This window comes from Elgaria multicarinata, chromosome 2 (genome assembly GCF_023053635.1).
Source record: "Elgaria multicarinata webbii isolate HBS135686 ecotype San Diego chromosome 2, rElgMul1.1.pri, whole genome shotgun sequence".
NCBI classification, from domain to species: domain Eukaryota; kingdom Metazoa; phylum Chordata; class Lepidosauria; order Squamata; family Anguidae; genus Elgaria; species Elgaria multicarinata.
In genome coordinates this window covers 17,317,508-17,341,447 of record NC_086172.1, presented here as the reverse complement: position 1 = coordinate 17,341,447, position 23,940 = coordinate 17,317,508, and the positions used below count along the sequence as shown (strand labels likewise).

The 23,940-nt window shown below is 41.8% G+C and overlaps 1 protein-coding gene across 1 annotated transcript in view; it reads right to left on the bottom strand.

Annotated features, from left to right (window-relative positions):
- The window catches only part of UNC80 (unc-80 homolog, NALCN channel complex subunit), a 186,252-nt gene that overhangs the window by 23,562 nt on the left and 138,750 nt on the right, over positions 1-23,940 (bottom strand). The window contains exons 52-61 of the mRNA XM_063116088.1: positions 21,130-21,330; positions 17,777-17,900; positions 14,384-14,509; positions 11,782-11,905; positions 10,693-10,899; positions 10,035-10,219; positions 8,603-8,768; positions 7,654-7,833; positions 5,470-5,608; positions 2,680-2,736 (exon numbers count right to left, since the gene is read on the bottom strand). Of these exons, the coding sequence (XP_062972158.1) occupies positions 2,680-2,736; positions 5,470-5,608; positions 7,654-7,833; positions 8,603-8,768; positions 10,035-10,219; positions 10,693-10,899; positions 11,782-11,905; positions 14,384-14,509; positions 17,777-17,900; positions 21,130-21,330 (1,509 nt within the window). The remainder of the gene's footprint in view (positions 1-2,679; positions 2,737-5,469; positions 5,609-7,653; positions 7,834-8,602; positions 8,769-10,034; positions 10,220-10,692; positions 10,900-11,781; positions 11,906-14,383; positions 14,510-17,776; positions 17,901-21,129; positions 21,331-23,940) is intronic.

Sequence of the window (23,940 nt, the reverse complement as noted above, 5' to 3'; positions counted from 1 at the left end):
ACTTGACATATAACACACTTTCCAAAAAGGTTTGCCATCCCTACTTTAGAGCAAGCTACAAATAGCAATGTAAGACTGTGCAGTGCATAGATATCCAAATGCATACAAGGGGAAAGGGCAATGTCTGCCCTCCCTCCCTAATTCCTGGGCTGCCTGGGAGGGCGTGTATTCATATCCTCCTGGGTCATGACTTGTGGCCAATGAAATGTAAAGAAGGAAATGCATGGATCTGCTGAAGAGCACAGTTCTTTCCCCACACCAACAATGAACTTCCATGGAAGCTTGCTGACACTAGCAGAGGGGACAAAATTGCAGAAAAGCAGTTCTCACACTGCCCTAGTAAAGGGCTGAGGCTCCCCTGATATTTATCATTAGGTGGTCATCACCAGACAACTTTCACTGATTATTTTCCCTAGCTTCGAAGACTGCAGAAATACATCTAATTATATAACCTGTTGTCATTCATTAGAGAGCAACCACAAGGCTCAGTACCCCATTTCGGGAAATGCCACTCAATAGCAACTCCCATTGAGAGATGAGAGACACTGGTTAATAAATAGAGGTCCCCAGTTCAACTCTAATCCCCTCTTTATCACAACAGTTAAAGCTGCAGGAGGTATACTAGAGAGACCAGATACAAAAGAGGGCAGGGCTCCTGCAGCTTTAACTGTTGTGATGAATTTCACCAGGTGCTGCATGCATACATACAAATGATACCTGCTGAAATTCCCTTTTCTATACAACTTAAAGATGCAGGGGCCCTGTCATCCTTTTCATATGAACGCATGGCCTTTAGCAAGCAGCCACAGTTTCTTTGCTCTCTATTGGTGGTTTTTCAGCAGGTATCCTTTGTATGCATGCAGCACCTTCTTCATCAGAATGGTTAAAGCTGCTGGAGCCCTGTCCTCTTTTGTATCTGGTCACTCTAGTATAGTTCCTGCAGCTTTAACTGTTGTGATGAAGAGGAGATTTTACCAGGTGCTGAGTGCCTACAAAGGACACCTGCTTATATTTCCTTTTCTCTATGACTGTTAAAGATACAGGAGCCCTGTCCTCCTTTCCATATGGTCACCCTACCCTTGGCCATTTTATTTTTTTAAAGCCAAGGTAGGATACCAACATTTCAATAAACAAGCCAACAAACCATGGGACTTTTCCTGTATCAAGTGGACAATAATACTGGTGGGAAAGATTGACTAAGGCAATATAACGAAGTGTTTTCTCTCACTTATTTGTAAGTACTAAGCATCATAATATTTGGTCATCTATACAGTGTTTAATCATGTCTACATTTAGCAAGGTTTTCATCAAACTAATTAATTCTGTGGATGTAACCTTTCTTACAGTGCAATCCTATATATGTCTGCTCAGAAGTGAGTCCCATTAAGTTCAATGGGGCTTACTCCAGGTAAATGCATACGATTGCAGTCTTAATCTCATGTTTGCGCAAACACATCAGTAAGTTTTGTTTCCCGTTTTAAAGCTACGCTCTCCCCAAAAGAAAGTGCCTTTTCTATCCCACCAACCCTTTCACACCACTACCAATCAGAGACTGATCCATCTGCCAAGGCACAGAATGCAAACACAAAGGACTTTGTGAATCATGGGAATGATCAATATAGCACATCCACTGATACAAAATTTCCTGTTCTTAAAATCTAAAACAAAACAAAATGAAGACGTAATTCACAATAATTCCTCTCAACGTTTCCTCATCTTTATATAACAGCGCTAAAAGAAGCAGTAGTCTTACCATAGCTGAGATGTGAGGGCTATGTTTTCCTGAAATAAAGTAAGGACGTGGGGGATAATATGAGCCTTCCCAACTACTGAGGGGTCAGTTGAGAGGTATCGACACAACAGAACAGTAAGAATGATTAAAATGACTGAGCTGAGTGTTAAAGGTGCAGTCCTCCCTTTTATATTTTAAAATTAATATATTTTAATAACATAGCAATGTTACTGCTTATGTACAAGTTCTCCTGTTTTCTAAGCAAATAGTGTGAGATACCAAAGTTTAATACCAATTAATTTTGGTATCTGACACCCTGGAGATTGTTTTAGTTTCTTGAAAAGAAACAGGTTTTTTAAAAAAGAATTAGTGCTACAACTCGGCCACTTTACTTAGAAAAGAGGCTGGGATTATTCTAACTAGCAGAAGCAGCACTGTTAACTTTGACAATCTTCATGATTAATATATAGTAGCAGAACTAAAAAGTATTTTAAAAAATAATATCTCCCAATTATGCTACTGTAATATTAACAAACAAAAATAGAGGTTTCAGATTTAAAAGCCTTCAATCTGTACCTAAAATATTAATTTAATAATGTGTGATAATTCCTTATTCACATTCCTTGAATAAAAAAACTATGAAGGGAGAGGGGAGAACTCCCACAACCTGTAATCTAAGGGTTTGGTTTGCCAAGTTTTGTTCCACACTGAACATTTTGTTGCCAATACAGGTTGCTGACAACCAGAACTCACAACTGAACTATAGGGTTGCTACACCTTTGACTTGCAGGACTGATCATCAATGAAGTACAAGAAACAGGAATGGAGGGAAAGATAATCAAGGATGACGAGGGGGGAGAGAGAGAGAGAAAGAGAGAGACAGTGAATATAGGGAGCAGCTTGTTCCCAGCACAGACACTGACATACAGGTAGGGTAAACACTGTACCTAGAGAGGCTGCCCTCAGCGGCCAGGCCTTGGGAGTCATCGAGGACATTAGGTTCACTTCAGGTGGGGCAGGGAGGTGAAGCATTTAGGGAAGAAAATATGTTTTAAAGCATGCAATCGTCTCTGTGTTCAAAGAAAAGAAGTATCAGAAAAGGAAAAAAAGAGGACAAAACTAGCTCACTGAAGAGCAAGTACTGAAGCCTCCATGGAAGACTTCCTCTTTGATCTAAAGTGCTTCCTATAGATAGAAGTTGTGATGCATCGAAATCTCCAGATGTATTCAATACATCTCAATTAGGTAGTATTCTAGTGACAGGAAAGTAAGAAGTAGTGATCTTCAAACCCTCTTGCTCCTCTCTTTTTTTCTATTTACTGTCTGTTTCTTTTACAACACCTTTTTTACCCATATCCAGTCCCTTTATTGAACTCCTCATTGAAGAACATACTTCACAACGGCATTCCCTTGGATAGGCATGAGCAGAGAGGCCGCAGTGCTACTCACATGTTTTGAACTCAGCCCACTCTCCATTCTAAGCTTACTCTTACCTACCAGGTCCTCTCAGTCCAAGAATTATTATTTTTCCCACAAGTAAGTAACCAAAGAGCTTCACACGTAGCTGCATAGGTGCAATTTGCCCCTGCAGGCTAGGATCGATGGAATGGGGGCCCTATCCTAATATTGGGACTTGAAGAGGATTGCCTACAGCCCCTCTCCCTGTCCAGCCATGCACAGGGAAACATAATTAATGCAGCAGCAGCAGGAGGAACCGATGTGCCTCTGAGCTCCTTTTTTCCTCAGCTCAGGGCATAATGATGGGGCAATCAGCCATATAAATCCAGTGCGGATCAGTAACAGTCCTCTGCCAGGAGAACTCCAACTCATCTCGTTCTCCAAACAAGGCTTCACTGCTGCCTGCTTCTCCTTCCAGAGCCCAAGTTTCTCAGGGCTGTCTTATCTCTTTTAAGTGGAGGGAGTGCGGCCTGCAATTCCAAACCCTTGGCTTGAGGGGAAAGGAAGGTTCTGCTTGACTCTCAACCTTCTCCATCCTTGAAACTCTGTCCACACCAAGGGGGTGGGTGGGGGGTGATCTCCTTTTTCAGTCCACATGACAGTAACATGTCAGAACCAGCATAGCCTCAGAAATGAATCAGGGTGCCTTAACTCTTTCACCAATTAAACATTCAAAAAAAAAATTATTGATTAATCCACCAATTAAACTAATTGCAAACTTGCGATTCTACTAAAAATAAATGTCAAACATTACCCAGCAAATGTCATACCCTACAAGTACAATTTAAGGCAAAACAAGTGTTAAAAATTAGCATAATAATTGAACCTAATTTAGGCAAGTTCTTAGGAAAGGAAACATATCCCTGTTGATTAACCACAGCTGTTCTCTTTCATGATTAAAAGCATCAGTCAGGCATTGTTTCCAATGGCTGAACCAGGTGAGATGCAGGAGATCTGTGATTTTCTAACCCGTGTCATTTTCACAATGAAATTCATTTCCCCCCACAAATCTGCTATTTGCCCCATGAGAAAAAACATAGAGGTATCCATGTATATCAATCAGTCCCAAGAGTGAACTCAACCCAGTATGTATTTCCTGTGATGATCCCAGCATGGTTGTACAAAGTTTCCATCTCATTTTGTCTCATCCTGCCTTGCTTTTTCATCAGGTGTAAGTAGTTAAGGAAAGTCTGCCTAAGTACTGTTGCCATTAAGGCTGCTCCAGAAGCTGTTGTCTGGAGCTGCCCCTTTCCAGCATGTAACTCCTTTGCTGGGGGAACTGCACTGGCTGCCTATTTGCTACTGGGCCAGGTTTAAGGTTCTACTACTAGTGTACAAAGCCCTAAACAAGTTGGGACCAAGCTACCTGAGAGAGTGCCTTTTCCCTTACTAACCTGCCCAGTTACTGAGATCTTCAAAGGGGACCTATGGCCCAATTGGACTCCACCAGGGGAAGAGCCTTCAGTGTGGTTGCCCCCTTCCTATGGAATTCCCTGCGTTTGGAGATCAGGCAGGCATCAACATTGTGTTGCTTCTGGCACTTCCTGAAAACATTGTTATTTCAGGAAGCCTTCCTTAAGTGACCAGCCGTGGTTTTACCAGAACTCTACTTCTTTTAAATAATATTTAAATAGTAATAATACTAACAACAACAACAACAACAACAACAATGTAATCATCATCTTACTGCTCTGAAATCTTGAGTGTGGAGCAGTATACAAATATTGTAAATAAATAAACAAGCATGTACCATGAGCACAGCCAGGTTTTCTTACTACAGGACAGCTACAGAGCAGTTTGTGCTCACACATTCCTGCTATCCAAAGCTGTCAAGTAGTTCTCAGAGATAAATCTCACTTCACATTTTAAAGGCATCCCTATTTTCTCAAATGCCACAGTGGCTAAAGATCTGTGCAAATGCAGTTCAAGAAAAAACAGCTCAAAAAGCAGAGGCACTCAACTGTGAAATGTAGCTCGGCCATTCACAGGTCCCTTATCCAAGCTAGTTGTGCATACACTTTTATTTTAATGTTGCATTTACAAATATCTTCAGTCACAGAAGTGATTCAGCAGAATGTATTTGTATATTAACAAGAACAACTACCTTGATCCAAATCGCCTCTTACTCACTAATGTGAAGTACCAAAGAAAATGTAAAGAAACAAAGCTTCTGATATGCGAGATTACTACATTACTACTGCAGAGATTGTGCATTATACCTTTGTAATCTCTGTTCTTGTGAGAAATGTCAGGAAATGTGAAATAGCTCATTTTGTTACCTTTGGCTGGGTAACATGCCCACCTCAGGCTGCGGTGCAGACATGCTGGAGAGATGGCTGGAGAATCGCCTCCTCCCAATGGCACCCATAAGGTATGCTTCCTGTTCACTTACCACACTGGGCATGCTCACCGAGTCATCTAGAAGGAATTCAGAGGAGAGGACAAATAGTCTCACACATACATTTAAGCATTTCAAGTGAAGATAAATTACTTTGTGCATGCTCTTTTGGCTAAAACCCTTTTGGCTTATAGTTTCATGGTTGCCCAAAATGTGGACAAACCTGCTTGGTTTCAAAAGGTAAACCCTGTGACCTTCAATCTCTGCTCGACTCATTTGCTCCCGAGAGTTATCAACTAAAAGTTAAAACAATTAAAGCTTGCAGACCTAACTCTTACACCGGTAGTGGGGGTTACAGCAGCTCTAATGACATGAGGCTGTCCTTCCCAATATAATTGTAAAAATGCTAGCACCCCAGTAAAGTTATACAAATTCACCAAAAATGTAAAACCGATTAAAAAAATTACTAAAATGTTGTTTTAAAACTATCCCAAATATAAAAAGCACACACACACACACACACACATATATATATATATATATATATATATATATATATATATTGCATGCAAAGACAAACAATGATAGTACAGAAAGACTACCAACAATACTAAAAGCACAAATGGAATTTTGCTGAAGAATCTATGAAAGTTTCATTGCTTTTCTAGTCTGTATAATTTAAGTGAATAAAGCGATTCTACGTTTGACAGTCAATGGGGCCAAACTAAGCATTTAAATCTGTAACTTCCACAGTTATATACAAAACAGAGGGTTGAGGTCCAATTTAACGAACAAAAGGGATATGTGAGTGAGAAAGACTGCAGAACCCTCCCCAGTTCAGTGTCTTATTACCCTCCTTCCCAATTATGTTCTCCTAGCAAGACTCATTTCCAGTATCAGAGCCCTGCTGCGGAAAAAGTAACACCAGAAGACAGACTGCAGAGAAGGACAGAAAGGTAGATTGCAGGGATGGCTGCAGCAGAGGGGCCATGAGAGGCAGGGCCATGTGGCGTTACCCCACAATTGATCATCTGGATTAGTACGTCTGGTAAGTAGGGAATGTTAGAACTGAGTGGGTGTGGTTTGTGATGTAATAGGTAGGGGGAGGAGAGGAGTATATAAGGAGGGTGTTTTAGGTTTTGTTTTTTCTTGTGTTTTTTATTTGTAGAGAAAGAAGAGTTTAGATTCTAGGGATTTAGGATTGGTGTAAAGAGAGAGAGGTGGTTGGTGTGTGGAGAGTTTAGATTAGGCAGGATTGAAAGTATTATATTTTTATTTAAAGTTTTTAAATAACAATAAACTTTTTATTATTCTGTTAGCTACCAAATACCACGTGTCAGCTTGGCATTATTTACCTGCCTTACAGTTATCAAACACCCACCCCATATTATACCCACAGTATATTTAGAGCAGATCCTGTATAAAACCTGTTGCCCTCATAGCCAGGGGAAAGGTTTTAATTCACCCTCCCTCAGGTTTTCAAGTGTTGGCGTTTGGCCTGAGAAGGGTTTATGTGACGGGCCTAGTGTAAGGGTTTGTTACGTCGCAGGCCACTCCATCAGCAGTGCTGAAAAACCAGCTCCATCGGGCTCCTGTCACCTGCAACTATCACTTGACAGTAGCCATTCCATCAAGCTTTAACAGAGAGAGAGAGAGGGAGGTGGGAAGCAGGCTACTAAGTTGACTCTGCTGAGACAACATTTCCAGTTAGCGTCGCCTCTTCTTAAATCATTCCCATTATAGCTAGTCATGATAAAAACTACTATTTAAGTTTAAGAAGTGACGCATGATTTTGTTAGTTTTTTCTTCCTTCATCATCCCTTTTCTCTTTTGTGGGCAAGGACTGTCTGTCTTTATTGACCTTATCTAAGCTGTCCTGGGAGCCTTTACAGCGTAAGAGTAGGGTAAAAATGCAATAAATAAATAAATAAATAAATAAACAAATACTAAATCAATAAATAAGCAAGGGGGCAGGTTCTGCACCCCTCAACAATGCATGCCTTTTGCTTTTAAAATTGTATCCCCCTCCTCTTGCTCCACTCACTGCTTTTTGCATGACTGTGGTGTATCCAGATTTAAACAGGTGGATCTGCCAACCGTCAGGCCTATGGTGATGAGCACTTACTTTCTTCATCTTCTTCATCTGTCCGGCTTAAAGTATCCTGGGAAGCTTGTTGGGAAGGCTCGCTGTCCTGTTCCCAGACAGTTCCTGTGCCAGTGTTGGAGCGGGACATAGTGGCAAGGCTTAGCCGGTACGCAGAGGTGGATGTGCCCACAGTGCTGATAGAAGTCTTCCCTTGGTAGGCTGAAGAAATGGGGAGGAGCAGAAGGACATTTACAATAATGCAAGCAAATGAGATGGTGATCAAGAAACTATTGCTCTCTTTCAGACCAGGACTTTCAGAAAGAGCAAAGACAGGCGTGTGTGTGTGTGTGCTGTGGAGGATCAAACGCTTTGCATACAGAAGGCCCTAGGTCGAATCCCTGACAGTATCTCCAGTTAGGGCTGGAAAAATGCCTGCCTGAAATCCTGGAGAGCTTTTGCCAGTCAGTGTCAACAATATTGGACTAGATGGACTCAGTGTAAGGCCGCTTCCTATGTTCCTATGACCATGTGATTCTGAGCCATTAAGCAGTGTAGGTAAAGATTTCCTTTCGGGTGTACTAATTTTAACTCCATGATACAATGAAGTTACAAGAGTCATTTCACCATCCTGGGACTGTCAGGGTGTCTATGCCTACCAGTTTTTATAGGAGGATTAATTTAGTTCAATTGGAGAAAATCATAATTATGTTTTAGAGTACATAACCTGTGAATTGTCACACCACTACTCAAGTTGCAACTATTTTCTCACATGAGGATCAAGGGATGTCAATTTAGCATTTCACAAAAGCTCTAAAAGTAAAATCAGTTTTATCAATCAGTTTTAGTTTTATAATTTATATATAGTTAAAAATAGTCTTGTGTTGTCCATTAGATGCTGCCTTGTGACATATTCTTGGCTGACGAAGGCCATCCCGCTGCACGTGTGTGCGCGCACACACTTCTCAGCCTGCCTTCCTGGTGTGCTCACCTGACCCACTATGCACGGCCTCCTTGAGGATCTTTAGCTCATTGTTGAATTCTGCAATGAGGGAGCTCTTGCAGAGAGGGCGTGGGATGAAGCGCCGCTCTAGCTGGTCGGCGATGTGCTGTCGGGCAGTCAGCTCCTCGTGGTTCTCAGCTGGCTGGGCTAGCAACTGAACGGGAGGGTGGTGGAGAAGAGCCATGAAGAACAAAGGAACACCATAAAAGGAGGAGGACCAACAACTCAATGCCTTGAATACCTGCTTGACCTGTATGTGGTCTCAGGTCCAATCCCTGGCACCTGAATGGAAAAGACCTTAGGAAGCAGGATGGGGAAGCCCTCTGCATTAGATCTTGGAGACTCAGGACTTAGCTAGACCTAATGGAGGGGTCGTCCCTGCCGGCTCCCGGGATCCCCTGTGTGTCATTTGGATGCACAGGGATGATCCAGGGACATAAGCCTGGTCTAGCCATGGCCTCAGTGCCAATCAGAGCAGACAATGCTGGGTTAGATGGACCTATAGTCAGGCTCAGAAGAAGGCAACTTCATAACTCATTTGTTATGATTCTAATTGAATTGCTGCAGTGTCCCTGGCAGGCCTCTTACAGCTAGGATTGCCAAGGATTTTGTACAGTGCCAGCTCCAGCTTTTCGAAGGCCTTTGGGCAAGGCCCCCTCAGGGGCCCCCCTCCCTCAGTGAATCTACCTTCGCACCACCATTGTCACCAGCTGCCATTGCTCCTCATCCTCTCTCATATCATTGCTAGCCCTTGCTTGCTTGACAGGCAGCATGTAGGCATCTACTGTTCCTCCTTGTCACCATCGCTGTTGTTTGGGCCAGAGTGGGAGGCAGGTAAGAAAGCAAGGTGCAATGGCAAAGAGGAGGAGCAACACCAGGAGGCTGTTGTCAGTGGGGCCCTGCTGGGGTGTGAGCCCCCAGCAAGTACCTAATAATGCCTATGGTCGATAGCATAACGCGTTCCTTCCGAGGTGTCGTTTTCCACACACACAAGTAACTCCCATCTCTCTTTGAATCCCTCCTCCCTCTTCCGCTAGACACACGTCCGCTCAGGTTCCTGGCCTCCATTTCTAAGTTTGTGTCACTGATGCTTGTCCACACAATACAGTGCATGTTTAGGTTACTCTACATCTACCCCACCAACCCCTGACCACTTCCGTGAGTCCCATCCTTCCCATACCCCTGCCAAATCACATAACCGAATTTGGGAAACTATTCTAAGGAAACAGCACCTTTGAAATGTTTCCTGCTCTTCCTTTAAGACAAAGGATAGGTACTCAAGGCTATTTAGTATTCAAGAAATATGCTCTCACAGTGAAGACAGCTGTTGCTACAAAGCAATGTCACATTCTTCTTTTCCACCACAGGGTTTAATAATGTTGTTTCAAGAGGAAAAGGTAATTAACAGAAGTGGCTTTACCTTGCACTGAATGAAGGGTCGAAGAAGAACAAATATAGGAATTCGAGTGCGGACAATGAAATCCAGGAAATCCCACAGGGCCAGCCCTCCTACTTTTCGCAAAGCCATCTCTTTGACCTGCAGACTCAACCAATACCATTGGCTGCCAAGCTGTCGCTCAAAACAGACAAGGATCACCTTCAGAGCTAGAAGTGAGACAAAATGTCGGAAGAATTAAAGTCCTGCGTAGCGACGACAACCCATGCATGCTTGCATGCATTAGCCTTAGTACACTCTCAGTCTTTCTACACCAGCTTCTAGCTCTTTTCCAAGAAACAGACTGTCTTGTATTTAAGCAAAAGTGTATGTTCTGCTGTTCCTGATCCACAGATCAGTAAATAACTAGTGCCCTATGAACATTCTCTTCTATACCCTGCCTCTTGATCTTTAAGACGAACCAGCGACAATGCCTTCTCCGTATGATTCATAACACAAGATCTCACATGAAGGTATTTTCATCAGCTAGTCCACTGTTATGGAATTCCAATCTCTCCTTAACTCTTGGGGGCCTGGAGTAAGCTTGTTTGGGAGGGAGACAGGACAAAATAGCCTAATGCTGCAATCCTATGCACACTTACTTGGGAGTAAATCCCATGGCCAGGTGGAAACTCTCACTCACCCAAGTAGGCTGCCTGACTAGTGGATTCAGCTAGCCCTTCCTTACGCAGGTCCTTCCCTGCATCCCCTGGAGTGGAGCAGTGGGCGGGGGAGCTCTCCAGCATGAAATTCTTACTGCGGGAAGTGCTGATAATGCGAGGTGGCAGCAAAATATTAATGACAGTCTGGAGCAGCAGGAGGACTTCAGGCTGCTCCAGCCAAGGGCTGTCTGCATGATATCAAAGGGAAAAGACAACAGATCAGGCCCCAACTTACAGAAAAGATTCAGCACCATACCGAAATGTGAAATATGAACATTCTGCACACCCAATCTGTTCCCCTACTTTCTCCTCCTGTAAGCAAAAGGCAAAGTTATTCTAGCACAAACACAAAACACACAGTTCCTGATTTTAACCTGATGGCAATATGATCTCGCTTGCTATTTTTTCCCCCAGCCCCACATTGCTCTTTGCTTCTGACTCTTAAGGACTGGTCCACGCTGGGCTTGACCATGATCAGTAAAAAACCCATTCACTATATCCTGGCTAGGCTTGCTAGCCCCCAAGGCAAGCACATTGACACTTGATTAGCTAAGGTTGCCTTGCAGTTGCTCCCAAACCAAGAACATGCGGCAGAACCATTTGCTCAGGGTCAAGCCGCAAGTGTGAATGAGCCCTTCAGAAAAGAATCAGTCCTACTGCAGAAACTTTAGTGTCAATAGCAGACTTTGAACCACCCAGGCAGCATGGAACTGGTTGAAGAATAGCCTAGGTGGAAGCTGTGTGGTTTCCTTGATTGTTCCCATTTCTTTCTTACACACAGGTGAAGTTTTGCTTTGTCCGGCATGCTCGGTCATTCATTGTTTTGATTTCAAAAAGAGGAGCTCCTCTGTGAAAGAGTGAATTCAGAAAACACAGCTGAAATGAAAGAAGGACACCACAACACCTATTTCTTTGTGCATATCATCCCCAACCAGTCCTACTGACAACACACACCACTGAAAGGACGCTCATAGCAAAAGAAACACAGAGGTGGAAGGAAGCACAAACATTTGCTGTTTCGGAGAGGCAGCGGGGAGGGGGAAACAGAAGAATCTTTCTGTTAATCAGACCTTTGCTTCCTGATCCTACTGTGAGCACAAATGGAATCAGTAGGTTTAAAAGCATTCCTTCCCTTCTCTCCTGATTGGTGAATGGGGAGATCACGTGGCTTAAGGGGAAATCTTCTTTCAAAGCCTGTGCAGTGATAATAAAAAAGAATTAAATCATTTTACTAGCAGATTATAAGGGGTAAAGCGGCTGTAAAGAAAAGGGGATCCACAAACACTTTGTCTACACATCACCCAATAAGAACATCTTGTTTCCACATCTTGATGACTCGACGAGCTTGGATGACACCTAGGCAAAGGCACAAATTCTGGTTTCACCTCAATCAAGTGGCCAAAAATGGAAGATTTTGATCTCATTTACATCTTTTTAGATCCTAAATAACTTCTCAGCAGAGAGTACAGTGATAGCAATGTGAGTATGGCAATGTAAGTGAGGTCAAAGTCTGAAACTAAAAAAATCTGGGGGAAATAATAGAAAGAAAACTGCTTGAGGTTTTAAAATGCACTGCATTTCTCCTAACTTCAAAATCTGGAGGTTGCCCCTATTCTGCTAAATGCCAAAGATTCAGAGCAGGACTTGAAATCTGAAATATGTCCTGACACCTTGAATAGAAGTTTAGAACCAAGACAGAAAATAGATCAAGCTCCAAGGGAGCAATCATATGTGGCCCTTAGACAGCGCCTGGGGGCCCATAGGATGCTGTGGATGTCCTCCTCTGTACCTGTAGAGGATCTCTGAAGCCCACGTAGTTCCTTTTTGCATTTTAAATAAAGGAACAGAGGTGAACTTGCCACCATCGTCTTTGCATCCTGCCTGGTTCTTCCTGTCAGGGCATAAGACAGGTGAAGGGCTCCAAATTCAGAGCCCTTTGTCTATCAGCAGCACAACCCATAGGATGGCACCCTTAAGGACTGAAAATTGAACATGGAAGCTCGTCTTCAATACTTAGTCGTGAATTGTACTTATTCAGTATTTACATGTGAAATGAAATGAATCTTCAAACAGCCCTTAATCTGAAAATGTAGGATTTCAAACATTGCTGCAACTTAATGTTACAAGAAAAAAGGTACTAAACTGGGGTTGCTTTTAAAATGTAATGACTACATTATCTTAGAACTACAAAATTATTTGCTATGAGTATGCTGGTAAAAACAGGAACGAGGTGCAAAGGAGGTACAGATTTTTGTTGTTTGAGACTAACATGGTTACTTCTATTAAAGTGAAAGATATGGTGTTGACTTCTGTTTTCAAGCCCATTAAAGTAAGTGTGCGCATATGTATTTAGAACATTTTATGTCACTTTTCCAAAGCTCAATTCACTCTCAGTTGAAATATGCTGACAACTTTCTTGAATCACTCGGCTCTTGCCAACGTCGTTCAATCACACATACAAATTCCTCTAAAACTGTTCTTTGATTCTTTATTCCTTCCTGCCCCGTGTCACCGTAGCCTCTCTCACAGACCCGGAAAAGGCCCACACTGCGTCCTCACAGCTGGCCAATGCATCTTTCCACTTGCTAGACTACAGAAGGTCTGAGTCATTCCAGAGGTGCACTAATACACATGCACCATATTGTAACAATGCTGTTACAGTTAGGAGATTGGGTGGATTTGAAATTGGGGCAGAAAATATGCACCTGCATCTAGTAATTGCATACCTTTTGCTTCACCAACAAAGAAGTGCAAGTGATACAGAAGCCCAAAAGACCAAACTGCACAGCTTGCATTTTCCAAGACAGTAACAATATGATTTAGACCACAAACCATTCCACAGAATTACTATATTTCCACTATTCAGAATCATAAAGGACGGTATTTAACAATTAGTAGAAAAAACAACTAATCTGTGCATTTACACTTTATGTGGTCTCTTCACCCTATTATCTTTACCAGGGTTCAGCTGATGCTGATCCAAGTCCTACAGGAACAACAAAAATAGTTTTATATAGTGGGACAGTTAGAATTAACCTCGGGGGGGGGGGGAGGGGGGAAAGAATTTTAAAAAGAAAGGGATGCCTTCTGCTTGCTACTAAAAATCCTGAGTTATTAAATTGATAAGCTGTTTCTCACATAACTGTTTGTAAGGTGTCATGCAAAGTTTGACATTACGCAGAACTTGCCATCAGGCAGAATGAAAAAAATAGCTGTTCCTCAGATACACGGAAAGCAGCACAATGTAAATGGATTTAGTCTTTCCAGATACTGCAATAGTTTTGTGAAATTCTAACGCTTGCATACTCATGAGTTATGGGAGTCCTATTGCTTCACCTCTTTAGTTTCTCTTTTTCTAAAGTGTAGCAGCAACCATTAGCTATCTACCTACCTAGATTGTCTGAGAAGTACACCTGTCTTTTGTGTCAGCTCTTCGGTTGGTTTAAACCTGCATAGTCCCAATGTGACTTCAGGGGGGACTATGCTAAATTGACACCCACTGAAGATCTGGACAATTGCTAAATGCCGAGATTCCAGACTTGAGCATATTTGTGGGAAAGTTCACAGTTCACAGTTTTTGCCCAGCTTTCGCAGAAAACATAAGAGCACCAATGAGTTGGCGTCTCAACCACATGATAAGCAAAGCCTGTTTAACAGGCAAGGCAGTCACACCTGAATCTGCAATGCTACAAGCCGGACAACAGCTGTGCTGAAGGGTAGAGGTGGCGAGAGATAAGGGCTGAGATGAAGAAGGGGTAATCCATCGGCCACACTGGAAGGTCCTACTACTCCCATCACCTGCAATACAAACACAGCACATCACCTTGACCAACTATTGCAATTCCATCCATGCCATACCCTCCAAGGTTGATGAGGTACACACTTCAGGTAGCGCAAGACTGGAGTGCTCTGCAGTTCTGAGCCCTCCACAGTGCCTTGCGGTAGCTGGGGCCAGTAAGGGAAAGGAGTGGTTCTAGCAGGAAGTGGGTAGGGAGGAAAAGGGGCTGCTACAGGGTTAGCCAGAGGGGTTGGACAGAAGGGCACAGGGGGAAACCAGCACATTTAAGAATGTATCCAGTACTAGCCCTGAATAACCAGCACTGTACTGGCAGAATAGGTGGGGTTGGAGGGTATGCCATGTAGTTACTGTATTCAATGGAAAAATGTACTGAAAACACAGTGCTTCTAGTTGGCTTCAGTTGTTCCCTTCTTATGTCATGGTAATGTCCTGAGTCTGACCCAAACTGGGTAAGATAAAATGTTCAGACTCTCCTGTATGATTATTTTGAAGGTTAAATTTGGAGGCAGGTTGAAAGCATTCAGAGTGTTTTAATTCAGAATTAATAACGCTGTTAGCATGCTTTCGGGTTATTTAGATCTTGTTAGAAGTTTCCCAAGAAGTTTCTGACTAGTACAAGCAGCTTGCTATTGTGATGCTGGATTAATGCTGGTTGAAGGACTAGAAGTGGCTTTGCTCGTGTCTGCGTCCCAACATGCATATTGTAAGCAAACAGAAAATGCGAAAGGTAAAAAAAAAAAAAAGTCCCCAGTGCTTGTTTTCCACAAGGAAGCAACCGTAAAAGGATAGTTTAAGACTTCCTACCACTGGGGAGCCCCCTGGCTAATTAAATAAGCTCTGATAACTTTTAAGCAACTTAGAGCACAATGGAGGCCTTGCTGAATCAGACCAAGGGTCTACCTAGTCCAGCATCATTTTCAATAGCTGACCAGCCCGATGCCTCTGGAAACCTCACCAGCAGGGTGCTTCCCAGCAACTGACATTCAGAAGCACATTATGCCATTTATGACTAATATCCATTGATAAACTTGTCCTCCATGAATTTATCTAATTCTCTTTCAAACCTTCTGTCATTACATCTTGCACCTGTGACTTTTGTATGTCTGTCTTGTATTGTTTGTAAAAGGCAACTTAAATGCTAAATTCTTTGTAGTACCGGTTAAATGTTACTCTCCTAGAACCTTTTCTGTATATAAGTAACATGTTTCTAAGCTGTGGTACATGTCACTGACAGATGCCAGCAAATTCAGTACAGCATTGTGTGTAAATCTTTGTAAATGTCTAGTCCAAGGGTGGGGAACTTGTAGCCCTCCAGATGTTGTTGGACTCCAATTCCCAGCATCCCTGATCACTGACAGTGCCAGCTTGGGCTCATGGAAGTTGAAGGCCAACACAGTCTGGAGGGCTACAGATCCACCACTCCTGATTTGGAGGAATGATCTCAATTTATCAGTTTTTAAATTAAGCTTGCAAAAAATCTAATGATTTGCACAAATTTCTTCACTGAAATGAAATTGTATTAGATTAGACTGGATGCTATTAGGTTGTCTGATATTTTAAAACAGAACTATCACACCTCTATAGGAATGCTCTAAAACTGAAATCAAATTGACTTTCAAGGCGCACTCCACCATGTGGCTCTAGCACAGGGGTTCTTAACCGGTGGGGTACGCCTCCCCAGGGGAGGTTTGGACCGACTCCAGGGGAAGTATGAGTAGCCTCTCAACTATAAATTGTTTATTTTACAAGTACATAGCAGCGCAACTTGGTCCATCCTTATTTCTTTCTACTAATCTTGGGAGCTACGACGTAACTCATTTGTACACCACGTGCGTTATAGTAGTTATCGTTACCTGCAACACGTGCGTTAGCGTTTGTGAAGAACAATCAATCTTTCAAGGTACGTGACTGCTTTGTTCTAAGTCACTTTTTTCCAGTTTATTGCAAAAAGTAAAAAAAAAATTTTTTTGCAATTCTATACCACCCAATAGCTGAAGCTATTGTGGGTTCGAAATCCTTTCACATTTAATTTGGACTCTATAGATGATGCTGATATGCAAAAAGATGACCTTATTGAGTTGCAGAGCAAAGCCTTGGTCAAGCAAAATTCCTTCAATCAAAATCTTGATGAATTTTGGTGCTCTCGAATGGCTGCATATCCTGTTCTGGCAAAGAAAGCTATTTCATCATTAATTTCATTTCCAACCACCTATCTGTGTGAATCTGGATTTTCAACTCTTGCCAGCATAAAAAAACCAAAGCTAGAAATCGGTTGGATGCCAGAGACGATATGCGCCTAGCATTGTCTAACATTGTCTCTCGAATAACTACTCTTGCTGAGCACAAACAGCAACAGCGATCACATTGAAGTTATTTTGAAATTATCCTTTTATGTGTGTAGTTACTAGAAATACTTTCTTTAAATACAGGTTTTATTTCCGCAAAACTGTTCATTGCTTGTGTTCTTTTCATTGAATATGCATTTTTTTTAGTCCAGAGACAGAACTAAAAAATGCAAACTCGTCCTGCCTAGGCCTAAATTTTGGGCCGTTAACACATGGGAGGCGTGGGTCACAAGATTTTCCACAAGGGAGGTGTGACACCAAAAAGGTAAAGAACCACTGCTCTAGCACGTTTGTGTACGCCAACCGCATCACCAGGTGAAACTTTCTATTTAGAATATTCCTTAATGGAAATTAAACATACAATCCAAATAGGAATACCGTGCTCTTAGGGGACAGAAGGATCTGAACATTGTACAAAAGAACCCCTAAACTTTCTGTAGACTATGGACATTACAAATGGCAAAACAAATTTATGCCAGCAGTTCCCCAAGTTAGTCAATTGTTGATGCCCTTTTGCAGGGCAATAAAAATGGTTTTCTTTCCATAATTTGAGACTGAATTTGTCTCCAGCTTTCCCCACCTCCCTTCCAACTCCTCTACCAGGTGTGTGCAGTATCCACCACCCCACTCTCCAACTTGCAGCCCTCAACTCTCGGCAAAACATGCAGGAATGGATTTTCAAAGTGGTGTGTGGAAAGTAGCAAAAAACAGTCACTGGACTATGGGCTCCTTTCCCGTTCTCTCCCCATGCACCACTTTGAAAATGTAGTCCAATACTTCTAGTGTCACTTCAGGAGCTTATTTTTATGAACAGGACAAGGGACAGGAAACAGGAATTGGCTAAATATTCATTCCAAGGGAGTCTCTACTGCAGAAGGAAGCTTAGCAGATATGCAGGAGATTGCAATGTTGGCTACTCACCAGATTGACACAGACATTGATCAGTGACCTAAGATGAGGCAGGAAGGATATGATTGGCTGCCTCTGAAGTGTCAAACAAACCCCTTCAATCAAATTGCTGGCAGGCTCCCACTCAACCTGTCGCCTGGAACACAACAGTAGGTGGCATTAGGTGTTTGGCCCCACCAGGAACCCTGCAACAAGGTGACTGAGACAAAGGGACGCCGAGGAACATTTATGGAAACAATCCACATTTCAATATAGGCATTTTACGCATGCTATAAAGAAAGCAGAGAGACCCCAAAGGCACGAAGATTATAGATGAAACTGGAGCTACAGCAACGAGGTATTGCCATGATGCTCAACTAATAATACAAAAAGTACTCCGACCAAGCACAAAAAGAGAAATCGTGAGAAAGGTCAGCATGGTGTACATGAAGATATATGTTTCGGTTCATTAAAGTGGTTTTTGGAAAGAAGAGACCCACCCACTAAGGCACATTTCTACTCAAGCCTTTTCAGTGTAGTCTTTGGGAGTACTCTGCTATTTTCTAGAGCTGAACGTTCTGAGAAATGCACTCCCAGGTGGGCATGGCTCACCTGTATTTCTCTACCCCTCTCAGCAACCTCTCGGTTTAGGTTAATCTGCTGAACGTCAGAGACTCCCCTACTAAAAAGATCTGAGTCTGTGCAAAACTCAGGACAACCTTTTGCATTTGGCTATGGTAGGACAAAATTCTTCATATTTTGCTGAGCTACGTGCATTTGGATAGAATTTGTTATTGGGCAAAGCCATTATAAAGTCACTGATTCACAGTGGTTGGATGGTTGCACACACTAACGCAGTTGTCGGATCACTTCCATCACTGTAGCTCACCCAACAGTGCTCGGTGAAGTTCTTCAGTGTTTCCAGTCACCTCATCAAGTGCTGACAAGCAAGCTGGCTGAGTGATCCATGTTTGATTACTGTGTTGTTGCTTTTAACTTTCCTTATGAGACATTGTGACAAGTTTGCGGTGAAGCAGTTTGCCACACAAAGAAACAAATGAACGACGCAGTGTCCTTGAATTGGTCATAAGAGGCATGGTATATAGATAGTAATTATATGCTTCTCCTCCACTGATATCAAAGGATATTTTTCGTAAAACATAGATCTAAAACTGTAGGCCTATCGCAGCTTCAAATCTCTTTGGAAAAATTCACAGTGAATTTTGCCTATTCAGAGTAAGACATCAGATTTTCTCTGGAATTCTGGCATCCACACTGGCATCCAACAGAACCATTACTGAACAGACACATAACATTACATACAAATATTCCACATATTAGACAGCAGAATGGAATTTCCACTACTTAATGAATGCAAAAACACTAATTGCTATGAATATGTCTTTAATGATGTTCACAATGTTCCTATTCACAAAGGTCACAACGGGTGGGTTCACATGATCACAGATGCTTATTTTCCCTCTCCACATGTGAGCTGCCTAATTACCCTATCCAAACCCAGTGAGGATGGGTATCGGAGTGGGTTGTAAACCCTGAAACCCTAGAATAAGCCATGGGCTTCTGGGCGGTTTGTAAACCCACCCTTGCCAAGTTCGGACATCACAAGTGACATGAATAGAATGCTTTATCACCCTTTCAAAGTAGTTATATATTGAAGTCCTAGTCCTCATTCACCAGGAATCAGGTTCCTTCCCATGTGCATGCCTGGAAAAGAATGTCAGGAGATTTGGAGGACCAAGAAGTCTCCATATTTCTGTCAGAATTCAATCAAGTCAATGCCATTCCCACATCAAGATAGATACAGGAAATGAAGAACCCAAAGATTTGCCCGTGGACTTATCTGGAAAGGTAGAAAAATCTAAAATTCTCCAGAGATGAATATTTGGGTGCATCATGGAAACATTCATTTGGAATGAGACCATGGAGAACAACAGTGACGAGAAACTGTGATCAAACTCTGATCCCAGCCTTTTATCCCAGTTAGTTAACCAAGATGAAACCAGGGTTCTACAGTTTAGATATATCAGGGAACTCTGGCTTCATACAAGAAAGGAATGAAGAACTAAAGTTGGCATGAGAAGGAAGGGAGGAGCACTGGGCTCCGATGTTCACTTATGGTTTATGAAGCCAGGAAAGATAGTCCAAATTCAGTTTATGTCTCTGGGTCCTGACTCCTTTCCTAGGACAAGGAATTATAATCATTAGTGGACTTTCTAAAGTTGCAATTAGACACTTAACAGGTAGAAAGAGCTTGTCCTATTGACATATCATTCAGAAAAGGGAATGAGCCATTAAAGACCCTACAGTGCTTTTTAGAGTTTAGGAGATGAAGGTTGGAAACATGGGCAAGATTTGGAAAATAAAAGAATAGATCAGACAAAGCAGGCAGAAAGTTCCTATCGACAGCATCCTTTTGATGTTCAAAGAAGTTACAGGAAATAAGATGAGGGGAAAAGAGGATATTTACTTAATGTTATCTAATCAGGAAAGACAGAAGAGGGCAGTCTTGATATGGATATTTGCGCACACGCAATAACTTATTAAGAAACAATTACATGAAATGTATAGAGCATTATCCTCAACTCACAAGAATTGCTATGTTGTGATATAAAGTTTCGTGGGACAGACCTCACTTCATCAAATGCAACTTTTTTTTAAAGTCCCTAAGATTTTCCATGTCTCTTCTATACCATTTCTCAAAATATCCTTTATATATCCAAATATTCAGATAACTTGCATCAAGCTCCAGTGTGCTCACACAATTCAGTGATGAATCTGAGGCTGAAATGAGCTGTTGTGACAAAACCATGCTAGAAAACCATGCCTTTGTAATCACAGGTTAATGATGCAGAAAAACAGAACTGACTCAAGAACCATGAAATGACCACAGTTTTCTTTGGTTCTGTAAAACTAGACCAATGATATGGTTTTTCTAGTCTTCAGCAGGGTTAGGCTCCTGCATCTCTTATGCCTTCTTCTATGTTTAGGTGTCTATTAATACTTCTGTGGATGCAGACAGGCTTACAACAAAACATGCACATAACTCTACAGTTGTTTAATTCTTAAAAACTCTAATATGAACTGATTTTAAAAATTACAAAACCAACAAAAATCTGAGTCCTTGGTTTGAAGAGAATGCTACATTTGTATAATATGTGTTGCGGTTCTTCATGAAAAATGCATTTCCTCTATTGTTGTCTCAAAATACATTCATGTGAACATACACCAATAGAAGAAATCCATTTTTAATTTTTTGCTGTGAGAGTTCAGTGCAGCAAAACACTGTCAATAAAATGACATACCCTTCCTTCAAGGCTTGCAACATCAGAAACGGACCCCCATAGGTTTCCGTCCTACCTGCTCACCTCAAAGTAGGCATCTTGTGAATTTTATTGAACATACGATCCAATCTTTTTAAGATGAGGATAAGGGCAGGCCTCACTGCCTCGGCCGTCCAGTCAGTGATGGGCAGCATCTCCATGATGTATCGCCGGAGCCCACGGCTCTCCATCGTCTGGGTGTCGTAAGGCGCCAGCTTCAGAAGGGAATGTGCAATTTCTGCCAATCTAAAATTATTGCTCGTTAAGAGGGAAATCTGAGATTCTACAAAGTGAGCTCAAATTCTACAAAAGGAGCCCATCTGCAAAGAGCCACTGCCTAGTGGAAAAACACACCATTTAATAGAATGCTATGAACATAACCTCCAAGAACATAACTTCCAACGTATTCTCAGCATTGCTAACTCCTTCAGGGACATCTACTTAAAAATTGCCCTACAAACTATGAATGGCATACAATAATGATTCATATGCTTATTCAAAGACCTAAAGAAGAATCGAAGACAGGGCTGCTGCTATTTTTTTTTATATCCATGCTGTGTTGATAATAATATTGCAGCTGACGTAATTCACATATGAACCTGATTTATTTTTATTTTATATTTATTTATATTATGCCTACATTACATTTATATATTACATGCAATATACATCTAAAGTTTAAAGCCCGAGTATTGTTAATTTGTTCTTGTACTCCCCCGCCCATTCTTCCCATATTGCATCAAATCCCAGTTGCTTGTTCCCACGTGGTAAGAATGTAGGATCAGGCCACGGTGGGTGTATCCAGCCCAGCTACAACTCCCATACATACCCACACAGCAGACAACCAGGTGTTTCCGGGATGCGCACAAACAGGGCCCATAGCCCACTGCTGCTATTGCCCTCCAACAACCGGTACTACTTTAGGAATAACTAAGGGAGCAATCTTATGGCCCCTAGACTTTGTCTGAGGGTCCAGAGGATAGTGGAGATTCCTCCTCTGAGACAGCACTCTGGCCCTCCTCTCTCCAATCCCTTGCAGCTGGCGGGGAAATCCCGTGCCAGCTCTGAGATTGGAAAATCAACCTTTGAGAAGGGGGAAAGGGGGCGTTTCAGTGGGCGTGGAGGGGAGACTGGCGAGGCCAGGATATGAGCTATTCTGAACTTCTGCCACCCTTGTGCCCTCCCAATCCGAAGCACCGTCACTAGATGGACAGCAAAGCCCATTCAATGAAAACCCATTGTTCAGAGAATAAATTGCTATCCAGCACATCTACAATTAAAATTGAAGGAAGTGCAAGGTTATACTCTAGAAAACTGTAAGAAGCATTTAGTTTATCACAGCTAAAGAATCTGCCCAGCAACCTTTAACTGTGTAGAAAAAAAGGCAGTCTAAGTAGAACAGAAGGCAACCCACTGTGAAACATGCTGGAGTGACTATTTTTACATCACTAAGTTCCTTCTTCAACTATTTAGGCTCTGCTAGCTTTAAAGTTTAAAATCATAAAGTATTTCAGATTTTTGTAATTCTTCAAGAAAGTTATTCTGATAGAAATGAAAACTGAAACTGATCTATTAATTTTTTCAGTAACTCCAATTTGACAGTTAGCTTGTGTTCAGACCATATTGTATTTTTACACAAAGCAGCCACTATGAACTACTTGTTTATATTTTATACTACTTACAGAAATACTGTTCTCAGACTTCATATTTGTAAAATCCCAGATTTAATGTCTACACCAATTCTTCCCTGATTTAAGTTCCTAATCTAAAGAAAAACTCAAAGGAAAGAACATTAAAAGATATTTTCTGATCTTAAACCTATGCTCTTCAGCCTGATTCATGAGTTACACTGCCTGTATAGCCGCTTCTTTATAATGGAAATGTGAGTATCACTCTACATCGGAAATTATTTGTGTGAAATGGCTTCCCACCATAGTCCAATTGATTTCAGGCATGCCAACACAAACCCTTCTTTCCAGCTGCACCATCCCAAGGAACAGAACTACTAACATCACAATATAATTAATTCCACAAAAGTCATTCAAAGCCTCCAACTTGTATACTTTCTAGATTTTTCTTTTGTGCACCTACTTAGAAAGTGAAAAAGTTACTTATTTTTCATTATAGACATTTTTAGAGAGATACAATATGCACTTACTAAATGCATTCCGAGTTAATGGGATGCCACCCTGAATTTCACTTTGACACATTTGCCATGTCCTTGGCCGTGGCATGGCCACTGCAGCAATATCGTACATCCATAAGGATATCATTTCTACATTTCAAGATGCATTAACCACAGGGAGTTGCTCTAGAATATCCTTTATATTTCATACATGAATATATAAAGGGTATTCTAGAGCTCATAAGCAATGGTAACTGCTGGGTGTCTTTCTGGATCTATGAGCCCTAATCAGAAGATGTTAAATATATCAGACTGCCCTAGTTTACGTACTTAGCTTATTGTAAATCTAAAGGAAGAGGGACATAAGAGTGAATGGGGGTTTCCCTACCACATGCAAACTGAAGCTGTGGGGTCCCCAATCCAGATCAGGACCATAGCAAGGCAAAAGGTTAATGCCTCTTTCTGATCTAAAGTCAGGACTCACATGATAGCAATTTGTGGAAGAAAAACCTTCCACTCAAGGGCAAACAATGTGATTAATGTTATGTGTAGTTTGGTCTGTGTGCTTCACCAGCTTTGCCTTCTGCCAGACACTGTCTGGGGGGATCAGCAAGAAAATGATGTATGCCTCTATTCAGATTATTTAGCAACACAACATTTGAAACTGCCTCAAATCAGTGTTTGTTTTTGATAACTAGGTTGGCAAATGTTACCCAGAGGACCTTTTCTTC